Source organism: Pelophylax lessonae (assembly GCF_965119305.1).
Source record: "Pelophylax lessonae genome assembly, chromosome: 9".
In the NCBI taxonomy this organism is placed as follows: Eukaryota; Metazoa; Chordata; class Amphibia; order Anura; family Ranidae; genus Pelophylax; species Pelophylax lessonae.
Window position 1 is genome coordinate 136989930 of NC_138776.1, and position 12430 is coordinate 137002359.

General features: G+C 42.6%; 1 protein-coding gene across 1 annotated transcript in view; it reads right to left on the reverse strand.

Moving 5' to 3' along the window:
• The window catches only part of LOC309563594 (sorbin and SH3 domain-containing protein 1-like), a 244310-nt gene that overhangs the window by 109438 nt on the left and 122442 nt on the right, over nucleotides 1-12430 (reverse strand). Inside the window, exon 14 of the mRNA XM_082268071.1 lies at nucleotides 2435-2488. Coding sequence (XP_082124197.1) covers nucleotides 2435-2488 — 54 coding nt within the window. The remainder of the gene's footprint in view (nucleotides 1-2434; nucleotides 2489-12430) is intronic.

Sequence of the window (12430 nt, forward strand, 5' to 3'; positions counted from 1 at the left end):
GTGCCATTTCAGGACCTGAAGTTCACAGGCATCCAATATTGGGTTTTGGCCTTGTCCAATGCGCACAGAGCTTTCCCCAGATTCTTAGAATCTTTTGCTAAAATTATGTACTGTAGATAATTATATATTTAAATCTTTGCAATTTTACATTAAGGAACATTATTCTGAAATTTTTCAAAATCTTTTAGACGCAGCTTTTCACAGATTGGTGAACCTCTGCCCATCTTCTGAGACATTCTGACTCTCTAAGATGCTCTTTTTATACCCACTCGTGTTACTGACCTGTTGCCGATTAACCTAACTGGTTGCAAAATGTTCTTCCACATCTTCCTTGTTAGTACCACTTTATTTGCCAGCTGTTTGTTGCCCTGTCCCAACTTTTTTTGAGATTTGTTGCTGCCACAAATTTCAAAATTACCTTACTTTCTTCTCAAAATTGTACATTTTCCCAGTTTAAACATTTGATATGTTTTCTATTTTCTATAGTGGATAAAATATGAGTTTATGAGATTTGCAAAGTATTGCATTCTGTTTTTATGTAGATTTTCACAGCGTCCCAACTTTCTTTTGGAAATGTGGTTGTACTTTACACTATACTTCACCCATGACCTACTTAAAGAAAACCTGCCATTAGAAAAATAAGTAGGTCACTGTGGATCTCTCATTCTCAAAATAGTAGTTGCCTGGCTATCATTCTGGTACTTTGTCTTTAAAACTTTAGAGTCACATACCCAGAATAACATTGGAGTTAAGTTTTATTTGCTGTAAGTTTGTTACATATCTGTGACTCAGATATACTGAAGCCAAGCATAGCCAGGCAAATAGTATTTTCAGAAAGAGATTAAATCTCCAATTCAGCCCACATAATCTTGTTACAGCAGGTATAAGCCTCGTACACACGTTCAGATAATCGGATGAAAATAATCGCTTTGGACTTGATCACATGATAATCTGATTGTTAGTACACAGCTTTCGACAGCCGATCACGACAGTTCATCCAACAAAATCCGAAGGGACAAACACGAAAACTTCTGTCGTACGATAGCCTAGCGAACGACAATCGTTTAATCAGTACAGTGTGCGTCCGCTAAAAATCGATTGACAAAGACCGCGCATGATCAATGAGAAACACTAAAATAGCACGGAAAAAGCCTGGCTGCCATTGTTTTGCACCATCTGATACGTAGCTAACCAACCAGGAAGCTTTTCCGGAATCGTACGAAAAAAATCTTACGTTTATATGCATTGTTGAATTCGATATTAGTATCATGCAACAAAATGCGAACGATAAGTCGTCCGATTATCTGAATGTGTGTACGAGGCTATAGTCTAAGGAGACTGTAAAGGGAACTGCATATTTTATACAGTGTCACATTTGCAAAACAGAGGCACTGACCCTGACGAGCTTTCAGTGAGCTGTCCATAGCCAGTGCAGCAAGAATCCCATACAAGCTTACTGACACTATGCAGGAATTCTAAGCTCTCCATCAATGGTTCTACAATGGTGTCAGAGCTTAAAATGGAATATAAACTCATTGATGAGAATGTTTCCATTGTTTGTCAGAACTGCTAAATATATCAGATAAGCTTGATAACTATGGCCATCATTGTTTTCAGAACAAAAAATGCTTTTTTTGTTCAGTTCTTAAGCTGTTTAATTATCCAGATATAATTTTTGCCAAGTGCTTTGCTTGCAGGCAAGATTCTGTACTTTTGGCTAGATGATACTTTATATTTGATTTCTGCAAGGTAAGGCAAAGTACAAAAACCAATAGCAACCAATCAGAAGGAGTCTATTATCTGACTTCAGTAAACTAAATCATGATTTGTTGCTATAGGTTAGTGCTTTTGCATTCCCTTTCTGAATAAGCCTATTTTGGTTAAAACGTGATCATAATTCTATCTGTGTAGCAGGGGTGTTACAATATTTGTACAAGGAGACCCTAGAAAAGCAAAACATATTTCAGCATTTGATTTGTGATACCAGCCAATGGTCATACAGGGTAAATTTGTATAATTTTGAATTTTAGATCTGCATACTTGAAAACAATGTAAGTGAAAAATGTTAGTTGCATTCTTAGAAGATTGGTGTTGACTGGCAGTGCCTCCTAGTGGTTATAAAATGTAGTGTAACAAAACATATATAACGTTTTTTGAACGTTAAAACTCATTCTTATCACCTTCCTTTACTACTTGGGATCAGTTGTCTGCTGTCTGCACTGCCTCAGAACCAGATCTGTAATTCCAACTTTCTGTGCCCCATAATTAGTGCATGGGGAGGGAGGGGTGGCCCAATTTAAGGATAAAAGAAAACTCTTTAAGCAGTCCTAAAAAGTGGGAATGGGGATACAGTTTGTGTATGTTCCTGCTAGATCACAGAACATGATCTGGTCATATAAAACCTAAAAAAAAATGAAAAAAATGTAAAGCTTACCATCTTCTATATATGAATGTCGCCCATAATTTGGATAAGAATCTGAATCATCATCTAAAAATAAAAAAAAGAACAGAAATGAAAAGCTTTTGACAGAGTTTTGACAAGAAAGAAGCAAATCAAAGAAATGAATGAATAATTCTCCAATTACCAATCAAATAAAAGAGGTCTCTATCTATGTATCCTGCTATGGAAGGAGGGTTGTTAGACTCGGGTGATGAATATCCCCTATGTCTTATATACATATTGACAGCACGATTCAATCATTTCAATCTCAATGATGATCCTTCTCGTTTCTAGTTAGATATTTGTAAATCTCATTGACAGTTCCTATCCTTTAACTTTACTCTGCACCAATAAAATAAATATGGAAGCAGTACTAAGGAACCTGAGTAACAGTGCATTTAAATGCCAAGTTCACCTTTCATAAAAAATAATAAATGCATATATTTTTGCAGGAATGTGCATTATTCCCCCCCAAGGGACCTGCAAAACATTGCATGTGCTGCAGCGCTGATTTGTGTATTCTGGCGGGGGAAGAGTCCCCCCTCTCACAATACAATCAAACAGTGGGAGAGATCACTGCATTAACATAGCTTGTGTTGATGCAGGGATCTATGTGTTTTTTTTTGTTCAACTTACTGGTTGAACTAAAAAAAGACTCACTGTGTATAACCTACACAAAAAAAATACAGAAAATAAGCTGGCATATATAGGGGATAGGCGTGTCTCAGTCCCTAATCATACATACACAGAGAGAAACTATTGCCCACGGGGACTTTAATGAGGCACAACCAGAGAATGTATAAAATATACAAGAAAATGTATCATTCCAAAAAGCAGATCTTACATACATTTAAAAACACACTGTAATACATAGTTACCAACAGTATAAGAACATGAATAGAAGCATGAAATCAGTCAGAATAGAACTAAACTTCCATGAGGTGGATGATCTGTACTGATTTCTCTAAGCGTTTCGGGAAATAAACACTCGCTTCCTCAGCAGAGGTACAGATGAATATCTGGAGATGGGGACAAAGTGGTTAAAAAGAATGAGAGAATGGGGAAAAAAAAAAAAACACCCAGACTTACAATTGTTGGATAAATGCGGAGATCCTCCACACATGTACAATAATTAGACAAATAACTGAATTGGCTTTTTGTACCTTTCTCTCATTATTTTTAACCACTTTGTCCCCATCTCCAGATATTCATCTATACCTCCTCCAGATATTCATCTATACCTCCCCGAGGAAGCAAGTTTTTATCTCGTGAAACGCGTAGAGAAAATCAGTACAGATCATCCACCTCATGGAAGTTTAGTTCTATTCCGACTGATTTAATGCTGGCTATTCATGTACATATACTGTTGGTAACTATTTAGGACAGTATGCTTTTAAATGTATTGTAACCTGAGATAGCTCTAGAATGACCGCCAGCCAGTTTGGTAAAAGCAAAACAGTTCATTTATTTTAATCGCAGCAAAACAAAAGACAGCTTATGAGTAAATAAACAGTCCAAATCCTGGTATTGGTAATAAAGCAGCAGGCTCACCGCTAGTCTTTGGTGCCATACAGGGGTCAGGCTCCTGCAAGGTAAGGGTGCCAGGCAGGCCACACAGGGGGGTTAGCAGCCCCTGTCTCAGCTTGCCTGAGAGCTTCCACTTGCTACCCAGCTCTTGAGTCTCTCTCTCTCCCATTCAATTCCTTGATACAGGTGCTTATTTCCCTCTGCTGCCTTTCAAGCCTCCCTCACCTGGGACTTAACCCCTTCCTGACCAAAGTCCTGGTAGTCAGCGTTTGAAGGCTCCACCCCCCCCAAATCTCTTTGAACCTTCGAAAATCCTGGGTCCCTGATATAAACTTAACAATCCAGAGAGTGCTGAAAGTCAGTCCTCTCCAGCCAAACCCATCCCGAGACACCTCACCCTGCATGGGTGAGAACCCCTAAATACCACTTGAGCTCTGTAACTGTCTCTATTAAAGGGAGCACAACTCAAATATCGGGGGAATGTATCTGCCATCTAGGACCCATTCCCGGTGTCCTGTACAGTATATAATATTTGCTTTTTGGAATAATACATTTTCTTGTATATTTTAACTCCAACTTTCTGCACGTACCTCTGTATGGGCTTTCTGTTTCAGCTGAAGTGTCAATGAACTACAGGGGAGCTTATCAGCTCATTGAGAACTACAAAACGTGGTGGTAGACAGGACTTGTAGTTCATTACTTCATTCATAGATTGCTGTGCAGTGTCCCCAAACAGCCACGCCGATTGTGAATGCGACAGTGGCTGCAAAAGGAATCCCCCACTGTCACAAAAGTGGGGGTTGAGGGGGAAGGTGCTGGAACATGTTACACTTTACACCCTAAATATGGGTGTAACATGCTCCGAAAGGTGAACTTATCCTTTAAGCTTCCCGGTGAGAATCCCCTCTCCTTCCTGAGGATCCTTAGTTGCCATTTGTATAGCACTAGGCACATTCCTTACCCCATATAATAGTGCTTATGCCTAGTAACTGGTCACTCCAGTACTAAGCACTGCGTAATGTTTTATTTGACCTCTGGAGCAACTGAGGCCTGGCAATCTGGAGCTCAGGTGCTAAGCATAGCATAATGCCTTATATTGCCTGTTGATTGGTCACTCGGGTGCAAAGCACTGCATAATGTTTTATATCTGGCTTCTTGAACTATTTAGGCCTACCAATTGGTCACTAAAGTACCAAGCACAGTATAACTATAATACCTTATCTGGCCTCGGAAGCAATCCCATTTAATTCTATATTAGACCTGTATAAACAATTAGGGCACGTGCCAAAATAAGAAATGTAAAGTGTATTGCACTTTGGCATGCAAAGAATCCGCAACATACCAGGGAAATTAAAGGAAGCCACAGGCTACATAGAAGCAAACATAATTGTGAACATGCAGTACACTGCAATCTGTTCTATAACAGTATAAACAGTATTTGTTGTCCTGGGAGCAATCCTGGTTGTTGTAGAAATATAGTGTTGCAATATCTGATGTAACATCAGCAAACAAGAAATCTATTCATCATAAATAAGAAGCTTTTCTGCTTGTTGCCTAATATACTGCCAAACTGTATACTTAAAGTTTAGCTTTAGGAAACATCTTAATTTAGAAAACTTGAATACAAACCTAGTGCCAAAAGTTATTGAGGAATTCGTGTATGCTAGAATGTCCAATGGAGTATGGTATTATATGGCACCAAGGAAATGCACACTTTTTTTTGATATTCTGTTACCCACAGCACCTAATCACCTACACACAATAAACAATTCTCTAAAGCAGGAGTTTCCAAACTGTGGGTGGGACCCACTGGTGGGTCGTGAGCTGCGTTTGAGTGGGTTGAGCTGACCCGGAAATCACTATGAGCGGGTCCGCTTAAATTGTGCTGTGCGAGCCAGCGCAAATTACAGAGAGCCAAAGCAGTCAAATCGCAAAGGATTCAGGACCCCGTCCATGCAGTTTACAGAGGCTGGTCTGCATTTCCTGCAAGGAGGATACTTGCATCAGTGAGTACCTATGTGGGCTGTTATGTAGGATATGTTCATGGGGTGCAGAGCCAGCTCTTAGGTCCTTCTGGCAGCAACAGTGGTGGCTAGACTGGCGGTGGGATTCTCTCTGCTATAGCGGCCAGAGACGGCAACCTCTGTGTCATAGGAGGACCAGGGAGCCTGGCAGTGTCAGGGCTTCATGGCAGCTTCTGTTACCCCAGTAGAGGATCTGAAGGAGAAGAGCCAAGACACCAAGACCAGCATAGAGGTCCTCATCATGGAGACTCTGGGAGAGGTGTGCTGGGCCCTGGAGAGGGCAAACAGGGGCTTCACCTTCACTTTGGACTGCTGGGAGAGGAAGGAGGGTGAGTGCCATATAGCCTGCTGATCACTGTCCTGGGGTGGTTGATTTCTTTCCTCTGCCTGCCTTATACTGTCTATGAGGGTGCTGATTACTTACAACTCCGCTTATATGCCACAGGTTCCTGACCCCTCACTTAGAACATCTGGCAAGTGTATTCAATATTAAATTGAAAAGTAGTAAATTGATATTTTTAAATTTCACATCCCCCTTTCTTTAAAATATGCATTATTATTATGTGCATTTATATAGCGCCAACAAATTCTGTAGCACTTTATAATATTCAATTACAAACAAGTGGGTCCCGAAAAATAATTGTATTCAGAAGTGGGTCTCGGCCTAAAAAAGTTTGGGAAACCCTGCTCTAAAGCATATTACATAGTATTTCTACTACTGTGTGCTATTTTTTATGGACAAAAATTTAATTTTCAATTCACTAAAGATTTATTGCATAGATCACTAGCTGTATTTACTGCATTCAGGCATACTATATTATTTATTTTTGTAACATTTTGTAAGTAAAGATTATAACACAACTTTTATTAGCCATTCTAGGTAGATGAGATAAAATAAGACTTAGGCTCTACATCTGTATAATATTTTGTAATGGGGAACTGAAATTTTTGAAGAGAAAATTACTGTTAAAATAACATCATTGCATCTTCGTAAACTGACCATTTATGAACCTTAGAAACACAGGCACACAGCATAAACAGCGTGTATGAGATCATAAAACTTAATGGCAAAGCGTCAGGAATGGTAGAGTTAAAGATTTCAGCATTGATGATCAGAGATCTATATTCTGTGAAAATCAATAAAATAGCATGGACAGACTACTTGATGCTGGGTCAGGTATAATCTAAATATTAGGTTCAGATTTTAAGACTATCTCTCATTAAAGTAAGCTTGTATTACCCTTAAATAACAAACTAAAGCTACGGCTGTATAGCTGGTGCTTTGGGTGGGAAGAGGCCACTGTGAAATTGAATACCACTTCAATTTCCCAGTGACCTCTTCCCACTCAAAGCACTAGTGGAGCACCTACAGTTTGCAATCCAATCTCAGCTTTCTGCATGTCGGTAATTGCACACACCTGAGCCCCGCTTGGTGCTGGTTAGTGTTGAGCGAACACGGACTGTATTATTCGTGTTCGTACCGAATAATTGGATTTTTTGTACCCGGACACGGACACTTTACTGTATGTTCGGGTAAAAATCCGTGTTCGGTCGTTTTATTTCCGGGTTTTGCATGCTTTGGCGCTCTTTTCATGGCGGGCTTTCAACAGCCAATCAACAATCGTTTAACTGGTGTGCCTTAAGCCATCCCAGCCATGCCTGCAAATGTCTCAGTAGCTGTGATTGGCCGTCTGAAGCATGTGACCAAGTCTTTATAAGTTCGAGGCAGCCGCAGCGGCGTCATTATGCTGCTTAGATTCAGGGACAGAGCACACATCAACGTGCTGGCTGCTGATTAGGGAAAGATAGGCAGGAAAAAACCATTTGTGTCCGGATAGAATTGAGGGACAGGTCGGAGTGTTTAGGCAGGGCGAGTTGTAGGCATTTTAGGGATAGAGTCTGCTGAATTATAGGGTCAGTGTCTTCTACAAACTACAATCGATATTGCTGTGTGGGGGGTGGGGTGAATCTGCACTCAATCCTGATCTACGATCTCTTCTCAATCCTGTTAGGGACAGAGTCTGCTGAATTTTAGGGAAACTGTGTTCTACAAACTACAATCGATATTGCTGTGTGGTGTGGGATTGGAGATAGGCAGGTGTCAGTGATCCACATCCATTTTTCTGTGTGTGAGCTGCAGTGAACACAATCTTTTTGGGCTGCAGTGAACACAATCTTTTTGGGCTGCAGTGAACACAATCTTTTTGGGCTGCAGTGAACACAATCTTTTTGGGCTGCAGTGAACACAATCTTTTTGGGCTGCAGTGAACACAATCTTTTTGGGGTGCAGTGAACAAAATCTTTTTGGGGTGCAGTGAACACAATCCTTTTTGGTGTGCAGTGAACACAATCTTTGTGGGGTGCAGTGAACAAAATCCTTTGTGGGGTGCAGTGAACACAATCTTTTTGGGGTGCAGTGAACAAAATCCTTTTTGGGGTGCAGTGAACAACATCCTTTTTGGGGTGCAGTGAACACAATCTTTTTGGGGTGCAGTGAACAAAATCCTTTGTGGGGTGCAGTGAACACAATCTTTTTGGGGTGGAGTGAACAACATCCTTTTTGGGGTGCAGTGAACAAAATCCTTTTTGGGGTGCAGTGAACAAAATCATTTTTGGGGTGCAGTGAACACAATCTTTTTGGGGTGCAGTGAACACAATCTTTGTGGGGTGCAGTGAACACAATCTTTTTGGGGTGGAGTGAACAACATCCTTTTTGGGGTGCAGTGAACAACATCCTTTTTGGGGTGCAGTGAACACAATCTTTTTGGGGTGCAGTGAACACAATCTTTGTGGGGTACAGTGAACAGAATCTTTGTGGGGTGCAGTGAACACAATCTTTGGGGGGTACAGTGAACACAATCTTTGTGAGGTGCAGTGAACACAATCTTTGTGGGGTGCAGTGAACACAATCATTGTGGGGTGCAGTGAACTCAATCTTTGTGGGGTACAGTGAACACAATCTCATACTTCTGAAGGTTTGAGGGTGCTGCCTGTTCCATACTCCCCCTACTCCTCATCTAGCCTTTTAGGGGTACAAACAATAGTAATTGGGGCCTAGTGTGGTTGTGTACGTGTGATATACATACACTTTTTTGGGATCATATTTTCTATTCCGCTATTTAATCAAAAACCTTTGGGGATCAGTTAAATTGGGGGATAGTCTGTGTTGGTACGTGTGAGAGAGATCCACCTTTCCAAGTTGTTGGGGTTCATCTCATACTTCTGAAGGTTTGAGGGTGCTGCCTGTTCCATACTCCCCCTACTCCTCATCTAGCCTTTTAGGGGTACAAACAATAGTAATTGGGGCCTAGTGTGGTTGTGTACGTGTGATATACATACACTTTTTTGGGATCATATTTTCTATTCCGCTATTTAATCAAAAACCTTTGGGGATCAGTTAAATTGGGGGATAGTCTGTGTTGGTACGTGTGAGAGAGATCCACCTTTCCAAGTTGTTGGGGTTCATCTCATACTTCTGAAGGTTTGAGGGTGCTGCCTGTTCCATACTCCCCCTACTCCTCATCTAGCCTTTTAGGGGTACAAACAATAGTAATTGGGGCCCAGTGTGGTTGTGTACGTGTGATATACATACACTTTTTTGGGATCATATTTTCTATTCCGCTATTTAATCAAAAACCTTTGGGGATCAGTTAAATTGGGGGATAGTCTGTGTCGGTACGTGTGAGAGAGATCCACCTTTCCAAGTTGTTGGGGTTCATCTCATACTTCTGAAGGTTTGAGGGTGCTGCCTGTTCCATACCCCCCCCTACTCCTCATCTAGCCTTTTAGGGGTACAAACAATAGTAATTGGGGCCTAGTGTGGTTGTGTACGTGCGAGATACATACACTTTTTTTGATCATATTTCCTATTCCGCTATTCAATAAAAACCTTTGAGGATCAATTGAATTGCGGGATAGTCTGTGTCGGTACGTGTGAGAGAGATCCACCTTTCCAAGTTGTTGGGGTTCATCTCATACTTCTGAAGGTTTGAGGGTGCTGCCTGTTCCATACTCCCCCTACTCCTCATCTAGCCTTTTAGGGGTACAAACAATAGTAATTGGGGCCTAGTGTGGTTGTGTACGTGTGATATACATACACTTTTTTTGGATCATATTTTCTATTCCGCTATTTAATCAAAAACCTTTGGGGATCAGTTAAATTGGGGGATAGTCTGTGTTGGTACGTGTGAGAGAGATCCACCTTTCCAAGTTGTTGGGGTTCATCTCATACTTCTGAAGGTTTGAGGGTGCTGCCTGTTCCATACTCCCCCTACTCCTCATCTAGCCTTTTAGGGGTACAAACAATAGTAATTGGGGCCCAGTGTGGTTGTGTACGTGTGATATACATACACTTTTTTGGGATCATATTTTCTATTCCGCTATTTAATCAAAAACCTTTGGGGATCAGTTAAATTGGGGGATAGTCTGTGTCGGTACGTGTGAGAGAGATCCACCTTTCCAAGTTGTTGGGGTTCATCTCATACTTCTGAAGGTTTGAGGGTGCTGCCTGTTCCATACCCCCCCTACTCCTCATCTAGCCTTTTAGGGGTACAAACAATAGTAATTGGGGCCTAGTGTGGTTGTGTACGTGCGAGATACATACACTTTTTTTGATCATATTTCCTATTCCGCTATTCAATAAAAACCTTTGAGGATCAATTGAATTGCGGGATAGTCTGTGTCGGTACGTGTGAGAGAGATCCACCTTTCCAAGTTGTTGGGGTTCATCTCATACTTCTGAAGGTTTGAGGGTGCTGCCTGTTCCATACTCCCCCTACTCCTCATCTAGCCTTTTAGGGGTACAAACAATAGTAATTGGGGCCCAGTGTGGTTGTGTACGTGTGATATACATACACTTTTTTTGGATCATATTTTCTATTCCGCTATTTAATTTAACTGGGCCTCCATGCGAGACCTGTGTGCCTTGTTGCGCTGTTTTGAGTACTCCACCAACATGGCCAGTGGCAATGACGCCGTTCTCAGCTTAACTATCCCACTTCTATGCCTCCTTGAAAAAACAATTCGGGCGATGATGGAAGAGGATGTGGCACAGGATGAGGAGGAGGAGGAGGATGAAGAGGTAACATTTCCAAGGATTTCAGGGCAGTCATTCGCAAGGGGCTCCGAGGGTGGGTTCCTGCACACGCAAACGCCAGGGACGCAATTGTCCAGCAGGGGCACAGTTCTGGAGGATGAGGAGGAGGAGGAGCTGGAGGAGGAGATGGAACCATGTTCACAGCAGGGTGGCACCCAGGCCAGCTCATGGCCATCACTGGTGCGTGGCTGGGGGGATACAGAGGACACGGACGATACACCTCCCACAGAGGACAGCCTTTCGTTGCCTCTGGGCAGCCTGGCACACATGAGCGATTACATGCTGCAGTGTCTCCACAACGACCGCCGAGTTGCCCACATTCTAACTTGTTCTGATTACTGGGTGGCCACGCTGCTGGATCCCCGTTACAAGGACAACGTACCGTCCTTAATTCACTCACTGGAGCGCGATCGCAAGATGCGCGAGTACAAGCGCACGCTGGTAGACGCCATGCTGCTGGCATTCCCATCTGACAGCGGGGCCACAGTGGAAGCACAAGGCAGAGGAGGAGGAGGAGGAGGTCGCCAACGCAACCAGGGCACCGCCAGCACCTCAGAAGGCAGGGTTAGCATGGCCGAAATGTGGAAAAGCTTTGTCAGCACGCCACAACAAACAGCAGCACCAGCAGCTCAGATGGAACGTCTTAGCAGGAGGCAGCATTTTACCAACATGGTGGAGCAGTATGTGTGCACACGCCTACATGTAGTGAATGACGGGTCTGCCCCCTTCAACTTCTGGGTCTCCAAATTGGGCACATGGCTTGAGCTTGCCCTTTACGCCTTGGAGGTGCTGGCGTGCCCTGCAGCCAGTGTATTATCTGAACGGGTATTTAGCACGGCTGGGGGCGTTATAACAGACAAGCGCAGCCGCCTGTCCAGAGACAATGTGGACAAGCTCACGTTCATTAAAATGAACCAGGCATGGATCCCACGGGACTTTTCCGTACCTTATGCAGAATAGCAATGGATACCGACCTTACCCACCCATTGTTCCATTTTTGCTCTTTCTCACTCTTTTGGGGTGTACCCTCATTTAAAATTTTTGAAAAGAAGCAGTGTTGGCTACCTCGTCCTCCTCCTCAGGGCCAGATTAATGTAGGGGCTATTGGAGCTGCAGCTCCAGGCCCCTACCTTTTATATAGGCCCCGGGTTGGCCATATTCACTGTTACCGCTCTTCTGTCACTTGTAAACACAGAAGTCTGGCTTCTATGCTCGCTTCCCCAGGCAGCACCCTCAGAACCTCCCCACACAGCGTGAAGGCCGGACAAGGAGGGACAGTTGGCGATGCATGGATGTGTTTATGGGCTTCAGAGACAGCATCCCATGTTGAATTAGGCATGCATG